Below are 21,882 nucleotides of genomic sequence, written 5' to 3' on the forward strand. Positions count from 1 at the left end.
ACACTGAACGTGCAACTACCCCTCCCAGCTCATGCCCCGCCATTCTTACTGCAAAGCATCCAGAGGATAATTTTGATACAAGATTTAGGATATGATCTTCGAAGCGAAGGCGACCATCAATGGTAATACCAAGGAACTTACAGCTTTCTTTGTTTTGCAAGGGGGAGTTTTCACTAAACATAAGGCCCTGAACGTCACACTTAAATCCCATAATAAAGGTTTTGCCCACATTAAATACAAGCCTGTTTGCAGCACACCACTAAAAAATTTAAAGATCGATAAAATTTTAAGATCCTTAAAAACCTGGGCTCTAACATTATCAGAATCTCTATGATTCCATCAAATGGTGGTATCATCAGCAAACTGAACCACTTTGCCCTGCAGTTTTAATGAACCCAAATCATTTACATAGAGCAAAAATAATAGTGGTCCTAACACTGAACCCTGAGGTACTCACAGTTTTAAGGGATCTGGAATCGGATAAACATCCAGATACTGTAACTCTTTGAGTACGATTAGACAGATAGGATTCCAGCCATTGTAATGCCACACCTCTAAAGCCATAATTATTGAACTTAGACAGCAGTATTCCATGATCTACACAATCAAATGCCTTGGATAAATCGCAAAACACTGCCGCCGCGGACTCTCCAGAATTCAAGGACACATAGACACTCTTCAAAAAGCCGAAAACAGCGTCATGAGTCCCTTCTCCCGTTTGAAATCCAAACTGACTTGCAGATAAAATGCAATTATGTTGCAAAAAAGATAAAATTCTGATTTTTGCAAGTTTTTCAACTATCTTGGAGAGGGTAGATAATATAGAAATTGGACGGAAATTACAAGGCTCACACACATCTCCACCCTTATAAAGAGGGATAACCACTGCCTCCTTCAAACATACTGGAAAGATGCCATTATGAAAGGAATTGTTTATGGCAGAAGCTAAGGCATTCAATGCTCATTCAATACTCCTTTAGGCAAAAGGAGTAGTAATTTTGATGATATTCCATCAGCTCCAGCTGATTTATGGTTTTTTAAGCTTTTAATTGCATCTCTAACATCAGTAAGGCTAACAGGATAAAAGAAAAAAGAATTTTGAACTGACACTTGTTGAATATAATGCAAAGGATCAATATTAGTATTCACATCCTTGAGCAATAAATGAGGAATATTACAGTAATACTCATTTAAACTATTTGGTCTTACTTCTGGTTCTGAAACTTTCTTGTGAGAATGCCTGAAGTCATTTATAATTGACCAACATTCTCTTTGCCTGTTTGAGGACATATTCAAGCGGTCACTATAATATTTAACCTTAGCGGCTTTTATCGTCTTTCTATATAGACTACGATATTTCTGATGATAAAGAATAATAATTGCATTAGTTATAAGCTTGCACAGCTTAGCCAAAAAACGGAGATTTTTAGCTGAAGTTCTGAGGGCTGCTGTGACCCATGGTTTTCTATTTTTCATTTTAAGCCTCTTTTTAGGAAAGCACTGATTGATCTTGTCACATAGCAAATGAAATAACAAAGTAAACGGGTCAGGAGCCATTTCAACTGCATTCCACTTAACCAAAGCTGTAGTAGAAGAAAAAGCATTAAAATTTGCTCTGCTGAAAATTCTTCCTATATAATGAGATGAAGGAAATACAGTGTTGCATGGAATCCTAGCGAGAATGGCTTCATGGTCAGAAATACCAGATGAGAGTACTCTACATGACACATCATTTAAACTTGTACACAAATAATCAATAGTAGTTGCAGATGAGGATGTTATACGTGTGGGTGAAAGAACATGCATCTTCAAGTCATAAGATTCCAATATACTTAAAAGGGATGTATGATATGATGGCAAGCTTACATCAGTGAAGTTAATATTAAAGTCACCAGCCAATATAACTATGGAGTGTAGAGACAATTGGGATAATAGAGAATCAAGTTTGTCCAGGAACATACCAGTTCAGTTTCTATACATCAGTTTCTCTTTCAGTTTAGAGTTTTTGATGGTAAGGGTTTCGTTTTGGATCAGCACCTCCCCGAGTTTATCTTTCAGGTCCGAGATCTACCCATTGAGAGAATGATTCTCTGAGATTAACTTATTAATCTTCTGTTCAAATAGTTGTATTCTCTCAATGATATGAGAGTTTTTAAGCTTAATCTCATTCATCTCGTTAGCACTTCTCTCAATTTGCAAAGCTCGTTCCCGAATTTTCTCCTCGAGTTTGCGTACTCTCTCCTCGCTTTGCCTATCTTCCGCACTCTGGGGTGGCGTTTTGCCAGCTCCCAGGTCGGGGTTTGGTGTGGTTTTGATGGATAGTCTAGGATCACGGGATTTATATTGAGGTTTAAGGAACTTAGAGGAGTCGTCCAAAGTCTTCCCCCCTCTCTCTCTTGTCTACTTGTCATTCTCTTTCGGTATTCACTTTTGGTGGATCTATCCGTAGAGTATCCATCGGACATGTCCATGCCCCCCACTGACGATGAGGGGCGAGTCGACGTTTTTCTCCGCCGTTCTTGCTTTTGAGTCTTCTTAGGTTGTTGTGCGAGTTGGGTGTTCCACGCTGTGTATTTCAATGGATGAACTTTACTGACTGACGTGCACTTATGGCGACTGAGTGTCGAATAATCGGAACTAGACGTACGGATACGTACGATTAATTCGGATCCAGTCTGCGCGCTATCATAATACTTGAAAGGTTGGGATCGTTCGGGCGTGTACGTACGTATATGCACGAGTACACTTCGTACGAAAACGCGTGCAGTGTGCGACCGGCCTTAAAGACGCTTGTAGGCGCTTCCTCGCTAAAATATGGCTCTAATAATTTTTCCTTCACGTAAGTAATGAGTAATTTTGACAACTGATAGAGTGCATGCGTATAACCGAAACGTCATCGACATCATTAAACTTCGCCGGCCGCCATTTTAGAGTTTTGCGCGTGGCTTGGCGGATTTGTCCATAATCTGCGAAATTTTGTATTTTAGCCCAAAATAAGCTTTATTGCTTAACTAAAGTGACGTGAAATGGATCCGGAAAAGCTTAAAGTGGTCGACTTACGTAAAGAATTACAGAATAGAGGTTTGAACACGAAAGGAAATAAAGCCGAACTTGTAAAGCGCTTGAAAGATGCTTTGGATGGAGAGGCGGGATCCGAGAAAGGTTTGTGAAAATAGCGGTAGCTCCAAACATATTTGTGAACAGATTTAGTGATAATTAGTTAAGGGTGTTATAAAGCGTCGAAATGCTTTTCAAGCCGGATTTATACCTTGGGACATCCTAAAGAGAATATGCCCCCTTGGATTTGTTATGCCAAATTAATATACGCCTTACCATCGATTTTTCTGTTTACTTACTATTTTGTGTTCTATAAAAGTCCGAGGTAAACTCTTTAATTACTCTTGTATACCTCTTGAAACAATTTACACTCTGTGCCTTTAATCAATGTAAATTACTTCATACAAAAGTATTGTACCTTCTGCCTCCTTTAGATATGTTAAATATTCAAAATCACAATATTTTTTGTGTCTATATACAATATAAATTATACTTTTATATACCTTAGCTTTTTGAATCATTGCTACTTTCTAGATACCTGAAACATTTATAAACTATGAGATTAGTTTTAAAGTGTCTGGTCCGTCCAGTGCCAAAACTGCAAATGTTCAAATCAAAATAAGCTTTATTGTTACAAACAAATATTTGTTTTTACTAAAACAACTTAATATTAAGAAAAAAAACAAAATAAAAACAACAAAAAAAAAAGAAATGTATACATAAAAAGGAGGAATATCAAAATCTATACATACATACAAAAACATACATTACTCCACAAAACATTAAGCATAAATCTCTTCAAGATTATAGTAGGCCTTTTCTGTCAGATACTTTTTAAGCTTATGTCTAAAGCATTTGAGCGTTGCAAGGCCTCTAATGTTGCATGGCAGGTGATTGAATACCTTTATATCTCCATAAAAAAAGATTTCTGAATAAGAGCGGATGTTGGAACAGGTAGGCGCAGATTTGCAAATTTGTCATTTTGAGAAAACCCCTATTTAATATTGGAAAGAGCACTAAAAATACACCCTTTTTTTGGAGTGCTGATGTATAATTAGGATTGGTCACTGTTTGAGTTGCAATAAATTTATTTAATTTTTTTTCGAGAGCACATTATTGCATATAGTTTGCATAGTTGCACAGTTTTGGCATATAGGTGAAAAATTGAAAATTTGCACATTTGTGGTTTTGGCATTGAGGAGACGAAATCTAACCCCATCTTTTAATCTGAAATCTAATCCAAACTTTACATTTTACCAAATTTATCAAGTTTTATTAAAAATTGCATTAATTGCTTATGGTTCTAATCAAGATAATTAATAGCTACATTTACAATGCATCTACCAAATATTTAATACTTGGATCAAATGACATCACAAGGACTATTTTTTCAGTGTAAATGGCAGAGCACTAAAATTTGATACACGAATTTGATGCTTCCCAAATAGGGTAGATACATTTTTTTTGTGTAAAACCTATTTTGAAGTACCAAAATGACAAGTTTGGCATTTTATTGGATGTTAGCTTAGGAGGCTTTTATTTTTGTACACAAAAATAAAGAAGAAGATGAAGAGAAGGATAAACTTTAGTCTTGAAAAAAAAATTATAAGTTTATTTTTATTATTTTTAAACAACAATAACCCTTTTAAAGGTTTAGAGGTTATGTCCTATAATTCTTTTTCTAAACTGATAAACTCTTTTTAGCCGACATTTTGATACTAGAGATAATCCTGCACTAATTTAACCCTCAAAATCAATCCTTGTAAACAGGGCTGTACTAAATAAAACTAGTCTTTTCAAAAATATCATTTGATCCATGGACCTAATAAATCCGCAGATTGTAGACCTAGCTATTAATATATAAGTGAATCATAAAACATCTAATATTTACCCTCTAACTCCTAGTAAATCAAGTGACAATGATTACAGCTAAACTTATCTGCCCATAATGTGCTTTTCGCCTTTTCATTATCCAGAATATAAACAATTCTTCTAGTGTAAATTCTCATCAGGAACTGTAAGAAGAAGCTGCCAGTTAATTGATTCTTCACTAGTTTATCAAAATTGTGGAGATATAGGAACAAAATCAACCCAACTGCAATGTATTTTCTGATTAATGACTGACAGCTCTGCTATTGAGATATTGTTAAATTAGTCTATTAGTAAGGCAAAGGTTAGCTTTAAGGAATCAAACAGATAAATCTCAGGGTGGTGGTGCATTGGTTTGCAATTAAAGATAGCTTCATTGCTACTGAAGTTAAAATTTTCAGGAAGCTTTGTGTATTAATACCTCTTTCCTACTTATATGTCATTGTTATGTATTTTGTCGCTAACTGTGGTAGTATTTTATATGAATGTTTTTTTGGGAAATTTGAGGCAAGTCTTGTGGATGAATCAAATTAAGAATTTACTAATATCTGCAACTTAACTTCATAGTTATGTAAAGTCTATGTTCAGTAGGGACTGTTTAAATACCCTTGTTTATTTCTTTATCACTCATTTATTTCTTTTAACAGTTTATTCTAGGTAAACTAAATCAGAAACAGTAATGGTACTTTTGGATTTTCTTTTGCATCTTTTGATGGTATTAGGGTAAATGAGGTTCAGGTGTTTAAGATGTTTTTCTTAAAGGTAAAGAAGGTTACAAACAAATCCCAAAATGTCAGTTTTTTATGAAATCCTTCAAGAGATTTGGGAGAATTGTTGATGTCCTCCATGATATTTGAAAGCATAATTTATTGCAATTTGAAAACATAATTTATTAAGATTCTCAAGAATTGCAGATGCATTCCTAAAATGCATGCCTAAAACATTACATTCACTTTAAACTTTAAATAAAATCTTAAAATAACTAGATTAAAAGAAGAGGTCAAATAACAAACAGTATGCAAAACATCACAAGTTATTTTTGAATATACACTTAAGACAGCAAAGCGATGAATCCAAAAGGCAGAACTTTTTTTCTGAAGTTAATTTATTTGCTTATGCAGAATCCTTGTAAGGCCACTCATTTTGCCCATAATTTGTGGAATGGAAGGGTGTATTGAAGATGCAAGTGTGATGATTTTGCCTGGTCAGAACATTAAGGTTTATGCTGCCCAGAGTCTCAGAACAATCTATATGAGAATTGAGTACACCATGTAGAAAACACATGTCCAGCATATTCTGCCTTTGTTCCAATGTGTTTAGCTTGAGATGGACAAAATTCTCTCTAATTAAACCCATTCTAGAGCCACCATTCTAATGAACTTCCGCTATAACCTTTCAATATTGAACATGCACATCATATGAGTATTCTACTATAGGGTGAACCAAAGAGCAATACAAAATCTTTATAGTATTTACTGAAAGACCCACTGTAAGATGCTGAATAAAGCTCAAGTCAAGTCAAAATATACTTTATTTGCCAAGTTTACAAACTTATGCTAAAAGCTTCCTAATCCTAGAATTTATAATACAAGTATTTATTTGGTTATACAGGACAAAAACAGAATACAGAATCGATTTTGATTGTACATAGAAGCATATTTTATATAAACAAGACAAAACCAAATAATTTTACATATTAAAATGAATCTGACTTTAGGCTGGCTATAACCTTCAGGACCATATTGTGGAAATGTGGTGTAAATGAAAGTTTTGAATCAAGAGATAGACTGACATCCTGGTCTTGAGAGAGAAATGCCATTTAATTTGTTATTTAGGGATATTCAGATCCATCCTGTTTAAGATGCATCACTGCTGGAATATGTCTAGACCTGCTGGCAAAAGTAGACAATCGCCATCTGATTTTATTGGCCAAAAGAACTTTATATCATCAGAGAACACTAATCACTTAACGCAATTAATACTTTGCTCCTGGCAATGCTTGACGTTTAAACCTATGTCTTTTTTTTCTTGTTAACATAATTAAAAGGAACAAGGCTATTGATCCAGATGGCGTGTCAGCTTATGTGAGGCTTGCCATGATCATTTGTTGAGGCCATTAGGATATGTTTTGAGAATAAGATTGAAGACTTCAATTCATCAAGATAGGTGGAACATTTTCAGAATAATTCTTATATACAAATGTGGCTCTAGAGATAAAGAATCATTTGATGAAATATCTAGTAACAGTATTTCTTGTAAACATAGGTTCTTGCCAAAGAAATCTGATAGTATTTAATAGTGAGACACTGTACAATTTTAAGTCTTATCAATTAAAATCTTTGTCAGACTTAGATGCATCTTCATATCACTTGTCAAATTCAGTTATAGGTTCCAGTATGTCGATATTGAAAGCTCCAAGTCTATCTCATCTATTACTTGTCAATGATTTCATATGTTTTTTTCAGAGTTAAACAGTGAATGCTTGTCAAAAGTTGCAAGAATTTTGTAATGATGTAAGGTTGTGTGAATTGCTTCAGGTTAAATATCAGTTGTAAACCCATAATTTTTCATTATACCTTGAGTGGTGACCAACTTAAAAGAGTACTGAAGCGAGTCTTCATCTTTTTGATAGTTTGGCTTTGCCAATTTTGGAATATAGGTCTGTAATGTGGTCCTCCCAATATAATGCCTGGATAGCAATGGTCGAACAAGTTCAAAGGAGGTTTTTGAAGTGCATGTATTTCAGGAAATTTTTAAATTCATTATATATCCCAAGAGAGGCTGTGATATTGATTACTTGTTAAGGAATTTTAGATAGATTGTGTCTTTTTAAAAAAAGAATTAAAATATTTTTTCGGATATAAGCAAAAACAAAATAAATTATCTTCAGATTTTATTCTTCGTCAGTTACCTTTTACTTTAAGTAGAATAAACACTAGCCATCAAGAAGTATGTTATTTGGCTTATCTACAAGCTAGCTTTTATAAAAAAATCCCCATTTATAGACTTTGTGAATATTTTAACCTATATAGTTAGTATGAATAGGTTTAAGACAATAATACTAAATAAACCGAAACAGAACTGACCTGACCAGTAATACATATAGGTATATATTATTGTATTTTACTGGTGTAGGTAATTTTTGCTATTATGTATATTGTGTATTGTTCCTGTTTTTTCTTTTACTATTTATTTCATGAGAACATTTTATAGTATCTTAGTGAATTCATGGGTATTTATTTATTTATTTATTTATCAACGTATATAACATTTCAAGTACTTATTAATAATTAACAGTAGTCTTAAGTAAAAACTATAATACTAATAAACAATACTGTGCTAAACCTAATCCAATGAGTGGGAGTAGAGCACTATCCCAAGATAGTTGCCCTAGCTGACGACTTAAATTTATTTAAAGATGTACTGAAAAAATCAAGATCTTTTGCAAATCTATTCACTGTAGAAGCTATTCTATTTATAGGGCTGTTTAGTAGATAGGATGTTCTGCAAAAGGGAATATGGAGAAGCGCCTGACCTCGTGTTGTGTAAGAAGATACATGCAAAGAGAAAAGGCACAGACATTCCAGACTTCTAACAATACCATTCAGAACCTTAAACGCAAAGCAAACATCAAAGAACTGCCTTCTACTTGATAAGGAGTTTATGCTCAGGTAGGACATGGTCTCTGAACAGGTAAGATCCAGGCCTGACTTCATAAGAGTATATCTGGCAAACCTGATAAACTTGTGCTGGATATTTTCAAGCCTCTCAATGTGAATCAGAAAATGAGGTGACCAAACATTATTGGAGAATTCAAGAAGAAATCTCACCAGGCAAATATATAGTGTCTTCAATGCTGACACATTAGTAAAGTCTTTGCAAGATCTTTTGATAAAACCAAGCAGTTTATTAGCTCTATTTACAGTATTTTCGAAGTGGTGGGAGAAAGTAAGACTCGGGTCCAGAAAGACACCCAAATCCTTGACTGAGTCAAGCTCCTTCAAGGGGATACCATCAATAACATATTGACAAGGCGGGGAGACCCTTAAACGAGTAAACCTCATAAACCCACATTTCTTAACATTCAATGACATTTCATTCAACTTACACCAGGAAAACACTCTGTTTATATCTCTCTGAAGCACCAACTGATCCTGAGAGGAGGAAATCCGCCGAAAAATTTTCAATTCATCAGCGAAGAGCAAAAACTCAGACTCCAGTAGGGAGCCGAGGTGATTGATAAAGAGACTGAATAACAATGGTCCCAAATGGGAGCCCTGAGGGACCCCTGAAGTTGTCAAAAATGGGTTGGACAAAAAACCACCAATTTTAACACGCTGCTCTCTATCCATCAGATAAGACTTGATCCAAAGTAAAAGAGATCCGCTGATGCCGAGATCTGAAATATGAGAGATAAGAATATTATGGTTGACCCTATCGAAGGCCTTACTAAAGTCCATGTATATCGCATGTGTTTCATTACCGTCGGCAAAAGATTTAAAGATATAGTTGCTAAAAACAAACAAGTTTGTATCCACAGAACGACCTCTGGTGAATCCATGCTGTTGATCACCAATTATTTCCTGAAATGTGCCAGATAGAACCACCTCTACACAGTGCTCGAACAGCTTAGGAATTGCAGAGAGGATACTAATGGGACGATAGTTAGTTATGTCACTCTTATTCCCAGATTTATAAATAGGACATACATGAGATAGCTTCCAGTTCTCTGGAAAAGTTCCAGAAGTTAGGGACAAATTGAAAATATGAAAAAGTGGAAGGAAAAGGGAATGGCTGCACTCTTTCAAAAGCCTGTTTGGAATTCCATTGGGACCCGCTCCCTTTCTGCTGTCCAGTTTAGCTAATGCTGTTTCAATTGTAGTAGCACTAAGGAACACGTGGTTGATATGGTTAAATTTACATGAGGTATCGAGACCGTCAGAGGCATTAGAAGGGTTAGTATTCTTGTTAAATACAGATAAAAAGTGGGTGGCAAAGAGATTTGCAATAGAAATACCAGTATCGGCCCTGAGATCATGAAGGAACATCTCATCTGGAACGGTAGAATCGCTTTGATTGGACTAAAGTCTTACAAATTTCCAAAAGGTCTTGCTATCGTTCTCTATTGCATTTTCGGCTCTCTCAATGTAATGTCTGTAGCATTCACTAGATAATGAACGGCATTCTGAGCGCAGAGCACTAAAACTTAAGTAATCAGTATTTGATCCTGACTGTCTGTACCTTCTATGTGCTATTTTTTTCTGAATATCTAGACTTTTTAGTTCTCTAGAAAACCATGGTGGATAATGTTTCTTGGGAGAGTGTTTTTTTATTGGCACAAACAGATTCAAGCAATCATAAACAACAGAATAGAAGTTTGCAACAGTGGTATTTAAGTTATCGTTAACAATTATAGACATCCAGTTGTATGTAGAAAAGTAGTTATTTATAGACACAAAATCTGCTTGATTAAAGTTGTAAAAATATGTTATATCTTTACAACTGTTCTTTCTTTTTGTTAAATAATATTTATCAAATAAATATTTATTTTAATAAATATTAAAATAAATATTTATTTTATTTATTTATTTATTTATGATGCAGGTAACCAATAAATAAATAAATAAATAAATAAAATAAATGTAATTCTGTTCTCTGTAGGACATTTTATCAACAACTTACCAAATTATGTTTACATTTAAATGATCTTTAACAGGTGTCTTGAAGAGTGAACAAGATCCAGCACCTGAAGAAAAAGAAGAGGAGGAGGATGAGGAGGAAGCTTCAAAAGAGCCTGTGAAAACCAGTCCAAAAAAACCAGCCCCTGTTAAAAAGGAGCCTCCACCTACACCTAAAAAGGTTGCTCAGCCTATTAAAGTGGTATAAATAAATAAAATATTTGAGTAAAATATATTTATTACATACAATTTATGTTTAGGAAAGTACTGCAACAGCAGAACCAGTAGTGGAAGAATCTGAAGAAAATGGTGATGTTGACAATCAGGTATTATTTCACTTTATTATAAATTAAATGAAAAAATTAAAAAGCCCTGAGCAAGGTTAGGTTTGGTTAGCATTTGCAGCCCCTCTTCCATAGTACCACATTCTATGCTTCTATACAAAATTAAACATTAAAATATAATGTTATAACTCTGTCTTCATACTATATTCACAATTTTTAACCTACATGCCACCAGTAACAATAGAGATTTATATTTTCTCTTAAAAACCCAATACAGAGAGATTATTATAATAATTTTTATTTCTTCACTTTAAAAATAGATCTGTCACCGTCAAAAACATGTACATATAATAATTCAAGAATATACTAGATAATAAAAAATAGGCAAACTTGAAACCACTGATAAAAATACAACCTACAACATTGTTTTTTGAATTAGTAGGATTAATGAGACATATTTTTTATCTTTATTCAGGTAATTAAGATTTTTCAATCTTCCCTCAGCAATCAGAATTTTTTTCTCTAATACGTTTAATTATTATTCATGCGTTAATCTAGTATTTTCCACTCCCTAAGGAGGAACCATCTGGAGAACCTGAAAAAATGGAAGTAGAAACTCGTGGAGAAAAAAGGAAACGCGATGATGACGACGAGGAAGAGGAAGACGACACTGTCGAAGTAAAAAAGAAAAAAGAAGACGTCCCTGAGGAAGAAACAAAAGAGGAAACATCCACAGAAGCACAACTTGAAGACACCAAAAAAACCAAGAGCCCTGCAAAGAAACAAACCCCAAAACAAAATGAACCAGAAATTGACTTTAGTAAACCACTTCTCAGTTGGTGTAAGTTTTTCTCCGGTACATCTAAAGACTCCGTTACATTTTTTTTCTTTATTAGTTGACTCAGATTTGCACCTCAAGATTGATGATAAAACTTTCCTGTCTGCCAAACCACACAATGAGGGGTGTTTTGGTTATGTGTGGAGTGGGGCCAGAGCGACACATGGAGTCTCTTCAGGCAAAATATGCTTTGAAGTGAAAATAACTGAAGAACTCAAATGGGAGGACATGGCGGAGAAGATGCAAGAAAAAACCGATAAGACGTTGAAGGAGGGCGGCAATAAATACAAAATCGACCGCCGTCAGAAAGACGAGAAAAAAGATGAGGAAAAACCGGCCGAGAGTGAAACTGAAAAAGAAAATACTGAAAAGAAAGTTGATGAAAAAGCTGAGCAGGAGAAGAACAAGGATGCTGTAGAAGCAGAAAAATCCGAGGAGGCTCAAGTAGAAGAAAAACAGGTAAATGATGTAAGATTTCTGTCTACCAGGAATCCAGCAGCAGTAGATTGGCTTGCAAACATATTTTTTTACAAAAAAACTTTAAATCACTTAAAAAAGATTAATTGATGGTGGAACACCTTGTGGAATTGCACTCAATTTTATAAAAATTTCAGGCTGAAGAAAAGAAGGATGAGGAAGAACAAAAAATGGAAACAGAAGCAGAAGAAAAACCAAAAGAAGATGACAAACCCCACTTACCATCCATCCCTACTCACTACTTTAGGGTTGGATTCTCCCTGTTGGGTACCTCCTTACAGTTAGGAGAAACCCAGTTTTCTTACGGCTACGAATCCACTGGCAAATTCGTCACTAACAAACAATTCCAAGATTATGGCGTCACTTTTGGTGCAGGCGACGTCGTTGGCGCATACTTAAACATCGACAACGATAATGTCTCTATAACTTTCACAGTAAATGGAGCATTACAACCCACCGCGATCACCGTTCCCCGCACGGAGTTTCCCGAAGAATTTTCTTTGTTCCCGCACGTTTTGTGTAGGAATTACGCATACGAGTTGAACTTTGGCCAAAAAGAAGAGCCGTGGTTCCCTCACCCAGAGGAGTTGAAGGATTACCAGTTTTTGCAGGAGGTTGAAAATAAGGTCGAGGGACCAAGGAGGCCTGAGAAAAGGGAAGATTGTGAGGTAAGATGAAGTTTAGTTTAGTAAAATATTATCAATTCATATTTTCCGACGTTTCATCAATCAACATTTTATTTACTAAAGTAGTAATGTGTTTGCAATATTGATGTATGAATATTAATATCCATATATTTTATATTGATATATTAAACATATATTGTTAATTTATACATAATTAATTGTTAATTGAAAAACATACATAGATGTTTTTCAATTAACTGTCATAAACAAGCCTATATATTTGGCCTATTTACGTATATTTGGAGTTTTATATGATGGTCCCAAACCCAGACAAAACAAGTACCTGGACTAGTTTTTTCTACTCTTAAACTTGATTATTTTTTTTTTTAAATTTACGCGAAAATTCCTTATATTTTTTTCTAGCGATAATCTAGTAAATCTCAATATATTCCCTTTTTCTTTCACTACTGGGCCTTGAGCTATAGAGCTCATTATTAATAAATTAATTAATTTATTTATTCAGCAACAGATTACAAGAAATACAGCCTAATACTAATATTCCTTAGTTTGTCTTCTATACAAGAATCAAATTAAATAAATTTTGATTCACTAGTATTTATAATACTGTGTGTTTTGCTTCATAAATTTAAATTAATGTAGGTATTCTGTACAAAATAATATATATTATATACAGTGCCTTTCTTTGAAGTCCCCCCCCCCCCCCCCCATTTATTTTTTGAACGGGTCAAAAAAAATTTTTGAAACTTGGCATAAGTAAATTGGTCTATAGATACTATTTTTCACTGTAAACTAGGTAGTTGTAAATTCCAAGATGGCGGCTGGGCGACATCTTGAGAAAAAATTTTAAATAGAAAGGGGGGTCGTGTGGTACCTCATTTTAAAGGTCTCAATGAGTACTTTATAACCCTGAAATATTAGACCCATATCTTAACTCGTTTCAAAATGGCGGCCTAATAAAAAAGTATTTTTTTTCATTTTAACGTTTTACATTTTTATGATTTTTGAATAGGTAAAAATCAGTGTACGAAAATAAATGCGTCACTATTTTATTTTGACATAAAAACGACAGTTCTAAATGTCAAAATAACACATAAGCGCCATCTTGAATAAATGCATTAAATAGAAATCTTGTGTTACCTCATTTAAAAGGTTTTATTGAGTACTTTTAATATTTATTACATGGACTCGGTGGACTCCGTTTTGACCTGTCTAAAAGTAACAGCCAAAAAAATACATTGTTGCGATTTTATTAACGTTTTTAATAATAATATACAAATAATTTATAATTTTTGAATTTTGGATTTAAAGATTAACTTTTTGGTTTCTAAAGACTTACTGAACCGCCCTCGTATTATTCATTTCACTCTGTAATAAATGTATCATTTCACTCTGTAATAAATATTAAAAGTACTCAATAAAACCTTTTAAATGAGGTAATCAATTTACAATAACCAATTTACTTATGCCAAGTTTAAGAATTTGTATTTAATAGTTAAATTATGGGTGTTTTCTATCCTAATATATTCTATATTAACACTTTATTTAACTGTTTACACCTTAATCTCACTTATTCTACATATCTTTACAAAAATTAAATTTTTATATTTTAATATAATAATAATGTTTACTATCCAATATTTTACAATATTTATGTAAAAGGTAACATTCGCCAAGCATTCTTTCATATTACAAAACTGTATTCAAAATGCCTTATACAAATAAAAACGAAAATAATCAAGATTGATCTACGTTATTGATAATTACGAGCTTAAAACTACCGGTTACCGTCAACTGAAATTTAAGAGTTTCCAGTTAAAAATGAAAGTCTAAAAGCCGAATTCCAATGAGAAGGCATTTGTAATCATTTTGAAGGCTTACCACAAAAAGTTCAAATAGGTAACTATAACTATAAGTTTATAGAACATCTAAATATGTATATTCTGCAAATAAATGCAGCAAATGTAACTTGATAACGTTGTCCGTACTTCGAAATATCATCCCTTTAGATAGAAGTTATATGATTAAATTTTCTAATATCATATACAAAGCTATACCGCAAATCTGAACCAATTGTATTTTGTTTTGATACTTCACACTCAAAACCTAATAAACCACATTCCAATGATCTATACGCGGTAATAATATTGATTTATTTATTATTATTATGACATGTTAAGTTAACACATTCTCATAATTTATATCCTGTATTTGTTATTCATTTATTTATTTTTTTTTCTTTACAATATTTTTTCTTTCATAGTATAGGTAAGTTATTATAAATCTTTGGGCCAACACGGGAAATATGATTTTGACAGACTGTCTTTTCAACAGAGGTTTCCCAGTTCAACTTTACCTTGGGCAGTAAACTATGTTTTGTATTTTGGGTGTAGAGTGAATTTCTAATTTAAAAACTACAAATTAGATCACTAGGGTAACTTTTCCTTTTGAAAAGCATAATTTTTAGAATTTATTTATGTAGTTGTACTACCACATAAATAATAGAGCTTGTAGTTGATAGATTCGACTAAACAGAACTATATCATTTCTAATGTTTTAAAAGATAACATACTTCTTAACTCATAAAACTTGTAATTATTTTGTCTCATCCTAATTAAATCATCCCAATTCAAACATTTATCTAACCAGACTCGAAGGTATTACAAGTGAGAAGTTAATAAATTTAATTTTATCAGTCAAAGCAAGCTACAATCCAACCACATTTCAATTTTATTTAATGCGCTCTTTGCCTTACTGCTTCCAGAACGTCATTTCTTTTACCTGATATATGCAGGGTCCTGCAACAAAGTGTTATCCATACGGATCTCTTAAATTTTTGTTGGGACGTGTTAGCGCATGTTTAAAAAATATTTTGAAATAGAAGCAGCTTTTTTTTTTTAATGAAGTGCCATTCTTTTTATTCCGTTTTTAGGACCACCTTAGGCTAGTTAGTATATGCGCTAAATATGTCTACTTTGTCATGCGCAATTTGACTGGAATAATTTTATTTACAAAAAAAAATTAAAGGTCACTACATCGTTTAATTTCAGGTTTGTTTGTTTGTTTGGTAAGAAACAAGTTGTTGACAAACAAACATGCTCAATAAAGTAAAATGCATTCGCACAGAAACTTCTTATCAGTTTCAAATCAAAAGTTTAATGTTCTAACGATTATAGGCGCACACATCGCAATTTTGTTGAACCTCAGTTGGAACCTAATGTGTTAAATAATTATTTTTCTAGTATATCTGAAGTTTTGTTGGAGAATGTAACCAGCAATAAGAACCTAATGGATTCCCTTCAAGATGTCCCTGTCAATGAATTTTTCTTTCTTCATCCGGTAACTTCTGATGATTTCGGAAAGTTCTGTTGAACATAGTAGGTCTTCTGGGTCAGGTGTAATTTGCATGAATCAGCACAGTTGTTGTGTTTGCCTACGGGTGTCTTAGACACTTTGGTGTTTGTTAATGACTTGTGCTGTCTAAAATTTCTGAGTATGATTGTTCAATTTGTGGATGATACTACACTTCTTTGGCACCACAAAAATCAAAATTACCATAGATCTGTTATTGTTGAGGATATTCATATGATTCAAGAGTGGTATGGGTATAACCGTCTGGTATTCGATGTGGACCAGGCTCTGGTTTTAGGTGTCCATTTGATGATTTCACAGTCTGTCTGATAGACCACCTTGAAATACTGTACGTTTGACTTGTCAATTCCATAATTTCTCTTTGCCTAGAAAAATGATCATACATTTTTCAATTAATTAAATTTAAGAAAATCAAATTTTGGATTCATCTTCATGTCCGCCTCGATTGTTAATAACAGCTTCACAGAGTTTCGGTAGTCTTCTAATTAATTTGTCCAAAGTTTCCTGCGGTATCTTGTGCCACTCTTCTTGGATGATCCTCCACAAGTCTTCTTTTGATGTGGGGCATGATTTTCGCACTTGTCTATCCAGTTCATCCCACAGTAATTCAATAGGATTGCATAACTTTTAGAAGATGTTTCCTTTGTAATTGACCTAAATATTGCTTGCACAATTTCGACGTGTGCTTGGGGTCATTGTCATGTTGAAAGATGAAGTTTTCCCCAATTATTCGAGTACCAGAAGGAAGTACATTGTCACTTAAAATTGTTTTGTAACCCTCTTTTCGAAGAATTCGCTCTATTCTAATTAGATCGCCTACCGCAGATCCTCCGAAACGACCCTACACCATCACCGAACCACCACCGTGTTCAACTGAGGCCACCGTACAGTTCTCAGCGACCCTTTCAATGGCATAACGGCGAACAAAAACTCGTCTCTTCGTTCCAAAAACCTCGAAGTTCGACTCGTCACTCCAGAGAACTTTCTTCCAGTCATCAATGGTCCATTCTTTGTGTGACTGCGCCCACTCAAGTCTTTTCTTCTTATTAACATCCTTCAGTAGCGGTTTTGATACAGCTAAACGTCCTTTAAGACCAACATTATAAAGTCGCCGTTTTGCTGTCGAAACACTGACCGCTTTTTTACGTTCCTTGTTGATTTTTGCTGTGATTTCAGGCGCGGTAAGGCGTCTATTGCGTTTGCTTGTAATTATAATATTTAAATCCTCCTTTGAACTTGTTGCCTTTGGCCTTCCCGATCGAGGTTTGTTGCTAATAGTCCCTTCTCTGGTGAATTTCCTAATATTATAATCGACAGTCCGCCTTGGAATTCCCAAATCCGTCGAAATTTGACGGTTAGTCTTTCCAGCCTTATGAAATCCAATGATAATACCTTTTGTTTCTTTCTACCGATAACTCTTTTGTTTTAGCTATTTTAAAGAATGTTGAAACACCAGCAATGAAACGGTGACAGTCGTCAATAAGCAAGCGAAATTATTTACAAATGTTACACAAAATCAATTCTTGAATACTAAACACCTTTAAATGTTTCAAATGTAAACATATTAGTTTTTTAGAAGAAGTGCATATTTTCACTACGGTAGTGTAAGAAGCTTTGTATCTAAGATTTGTATCTTTTGTATTAAAATAAATTGTCTATATATCTAATACTTAACGGTAATACAATTCGTGAAAAAAATATTTATATACTTCCTTTTAGGTTCTACTGATGATAGGATTACCGAGCTCAGGAAAAACTCACTGGGTGAAAAACCATATCGAGAACACCCCAGACAAATCTTACACCATTATCGGAAATTACCCCTTATTTGATAGAATGACTGTAAGTAGGGATTCAACTAACGTTTTTTTATAAAATCGTAATTTTTTTTTGTTTAATCTCTTTAGGTTGAAGGAGAACCGATCAAATCAAGATTTAACGGTTGCTGGAAGCTCCTCGTGGATCGCATGCAGAAATTCCTAAACTACCAAACTGACCAGGCTAGTTTGCGCAGGCGTAATTATATCATCGATCAGGTAACACTCGCACATTCTATTTAAAAAAAGACAACAATTTATAGTCGAGCAACTGAGGTGAGTATTCAAATTTCAGCTTCAGCAGTTTCCGAGGTCGCATATTGAGGTTTATTCGTTCTGTGTGTTTTTTTTTTTTTTTTAAATTTTAATTTGGGTCGTTTTGGTTCAGGTACCATTTAAATAGGAAAACCGTCCCTAGCAAGCACATTTTTTTTTATTATAACAATTTTATTTGCATCAATTGGCAGGGAAACCGTTTTCGCAGTTGTGAATTATGGGGGTTCCGTAAATAGAGTGTTGCTGTTATAGGCAGGACTAAGTGAAACAAGTGACAATGGATTTGCAACATTGGACTACACATGCATATATTTATTAGGGGTGATTCATTTTTACTGGGTGGAGGCAGTGAGTATATATTTATTCAGCCTATTTATACAACTTTGATATAAATATGGGGTGCGATTAAGGAAAACTTTTTTTTCTTTTCCAAGAACTCAAAGGATACAAAACAGTAACAATAGAATATACAAAGTAGCAAACAAGGCCATAAAATGTATTTGTTTCTGCAATACCCTCTTTCTTGGGAAAAAAATAAATGGTGTAGGTCATAAAAAAAACATGAAAACAATACTCTCCTTTGATTCCAAATAAGCATAATTTTCCAAAGAAGGAAGGTTTTTCATATATAAATATTTATGCAAAATAGTATATGCACTACAGTTGTCTGACACAATCCCACCTTTCAACTATCTAACGCAATTTTAAGGTTTTTTTTCCTATCATTACAAACTGGTATTTATGCCGAATAAAAAGCAATTTCTTATTAACATCATAGAAGCACACAAAAGTAGTGTAACTTAAACCGCTGTAGGTAAGTCAGGAACTAATAACGGAGCTGTCATGAAAGTTTAATACGTTACGTTTGAAGGTTTGAAACAGTTTGAAAATCACATGAATTTATCCGTTGGTTAGTCCGAGGACTTTAGAATTAGAATTGTAATACTTCAAAAATTGTTTCTTTACTATCAATTTCTCTGTATAATAATTAAAAAGTCCTCACCACACAGATTGTTCAAGGAATGTGCCATTAAGGTTTAGAGGGAATGTTCATGGAACTTTTGGTATTAATGTTCTCTGAATAGGCCAGAAATGTTTAAATAAAGAATTTATAATTTAGGATTAAAAGGTTTAAACATTTAAATTTTCTTGTAAATATTGAAAATTTTTTGCAACCATTTTCACGAAATATTTGGAATAATTTCGTATTATAACGTTTCTTATCTAAATACTTTTTTAGTCAGACAATTTCATTGTAAGACCAAAAATCACAACAAATCTACTACAGATTACAACATTTTCATTCTTTTCATCAAAGTATGGACGATTTCTAGGGATTTGTTTTTCAATTGGATATTTCTTTTTAATTTTAACATGAAAAATAAACATATTTTGCAATTTAATGTTAATTCTCAAGTCCTTCAATTTCTAACAACCATTCATTATTAGGATAAAGAAAGTAATATTTAATGGATCTACTCAAATCTAAGCAATGTGTCTATGGTTTTTATTTTTTTATGTGAAAACCATGCATCTAGAAAAAAACGGCCAAGAGATCAAATAGGTTATAAATAAAATAAGGAATTTAAAAATATGTTGGCAATAGTGTACAGAAAAATGAAACAAGAATGTATAAAACACTCCCTTGACTTCACTTTGAAATTAAATTTTAAAAATAGGGAGTGATTGTATATGGAATGGGATTTTGTCCAACAATTTTACAACATAGTACATAGTTGCGGTTTGCCCTCTCTTTATTTTGTTATAAGGAAGTATAGCATCTGGCTTATAACTTGTAAGATAGAAAGGCACATTTTGGTGGATCTCAATGTTCAGAGAAGTAATTTTTATATTAAATATCACAGCAATTTTAATTTTTCATGAACTTTACTATATGTAACTTTGGAGAAATTAAAGGATTTATTAGATATTTTATATTGGCGTGTTAGGAAGGTTATATATGTTTATAACATATATAATAGATATATGTATGTTTTATAGATATGTTTAAAATTTCTCTGTATTTAAGAAAAAAAATATTTTTTTCTGTGGGATACTAAATTGTTAATACTGAGGGTAAGTTATTAATAATGAACCCAGAAAAATTACAGTTAGTGCCTAAGAACTAGTCAACTCTTATATTATCTTTAACTATATACCTCTAACTATTGCTACTATGGCCAAAGAGAACTAAAAATAATAGGAAAAACTTAGTTTAAGTTTTAAATGCGCGAAAACTTTAAAAAACCTAAATGCATAAAAATGACATCAAAGCATATAAAAATTGCTTCCCGAAAGTCCGGAATAAAGAAAGAATGCTTCTGGAAACTAGGGCAAACATTTCAATATTGTTTTGGAAAAAATGATTTCCAATTGTTGAAAGACACAAAATATCATCGATACTGAAATATCGATACCTAGAATATAATTAAACATTTTTTCAAATCCCTAAAATTTATGAAAAATCATTTTTAATTCACGGAAGACAAATTTTACTTGCTGTTTTCCTTGTGCGCCCATCAAGAGATTTAATACACAAAAAAAATCAATTTACAAAGAGCAAAAACACTACTTTGCTGTGGCTGATTAGGGTTTAAGGAACAACCTTTTCAAAAAACTGTTCTTACAATATAAAAACCGTTTGCTTGCTAGGGCACGGACTGGCCGAATTTAACAAGGTAAGTCTTCTAAATTCAAAGAATTTTGGCAGTAAACATGGATACGCCCCAATAGAAGATTAATCTTAAAAAAGCTTCAATTGAACCTTGTACAATCAAAATCCATCTGTGTTATCAATACTGCCATTCTCTCATAATGTTTATAGAGTTAAGTTGGTTAGGGTGAGATTTGCCACGTAAAGGGCGGTTTTTTGGGCGGGCGCAGTGCAGTTTTGATGCAAGCATGGTCGGATACAATTGTGTTATTTACTGATTGTATATTTTTTCTATTTAGGTACGAACCGTTGGCTACAAGTTAGCATATTGACAGTTTTAAGTATTATTTAAGTATAACTATTCTATTTTATTAGCATATTATATGAAAACTTATAAGCCACATGACAAATTATCTACAACTGGATAGTTGTGGGTACTATTTATATGTGCAAAATGATTTATTCATTTAATTTACTAGACGAGTTGGGAGCATGTTACTAAAATGTCGGACGTTTGCAAACAGGGTTTGAATTATGGTTGAATTTACTGTAATTCCATTATTATCTCCAGTTATAAAATAATATTCAATATAAGCAATATTATTGTCTTTTAAGGCAGTAAAGCTGAAAAAAAACGTTTGCAAAATACCACATTAATAAAATCATGATTTAACAGCTCAGGTGTACCGGTAGAAAAAAAAATGGAATCTAAAAAAAATTAAACTATTTGAAGAGCAAAAATTCCAATTTTAAAAGCAAACTTCTAAATCAAATCTAGTAAACAAACAAATTATTCAATGTAACAAAGTTTAAAAATGGTTACTCCAGAACCCTAAAAGTTCAAAACTCATCAGTTTGTGCTAGTTTACAAACATATAACATAATACCCCAAATTATTAAGTGCTGCAACTCCAAAG

General features: G+C 33.2%; 1 protein-coding gene across 4 annotated transcripts in view; it reads left to right on the forward strand.

Annotated features, from left to right (window-relative positions):
- The first annotated feature begins 2,905 nt into the window (after positions 1–2,905).
- LOC126734634 (heterogeneous nuclear ribonucleoprotein U-like protein 1) overlaps positions 2,906–21,882 on the forward strand; it is a 54,585-nt gene continuing 35,608 nt past the window's right edge. Inside the window, exons 1-8 of one of the 4 annotated variants that reach the window (XM_050438338.1) lie at positions 2,906–3,162; positions 10,643–10,803; positions 10,865–10,930; positions 11,447–11,729; positions 11,785–12,185; positions 12,341–12,871; positions 17,939–18,061; positions 18,127–18,255. In XM_050438338.1, coding sequence (XP_050294295.1) covers positions 3,027–3,162; positions 10,643–10,803; positions 10,865–10,930; positions 11,447–11,729; positions 11,785–12,185; positions 12,341–12,871; positions 17,939–18,061; positions 18,127–18,255 — 1,830 coding nt within the window. In that variant the 5' untranslated portion in view covers positions 2,906–3,026. Of the gene's footprint in view, positions 3,163–10,642; positions 10,807–10,864; positions 10,931–11,446; positions 11,730–11,784; positions 12,186–12,340; positions 12,872–17,938; positions 18,062–18,126; positions 18,256–21,882 lie in introns of all 4 variants that reach the window. The other 3 variants (XM_050438332.1, XM_050438343.1, XM_050438347.1) reach the window with 3 other exon arrangements.

The sequence above is a fragment of the Anthonomus grandis genome, chromosome 1, assembly GCF_022605725.1.
Source record: "Anthonomus grandis grandis chromosome 1, icAntGran1.3, whole genome shotgun sequence".
In the NCBI taxonomy this organism is placed as follows: Eukaryota; Metazoa; Arthropoda; class Insecta; order Coleoptera; family Curculionidae; genus Anthonomus; species Anthonomus grandis.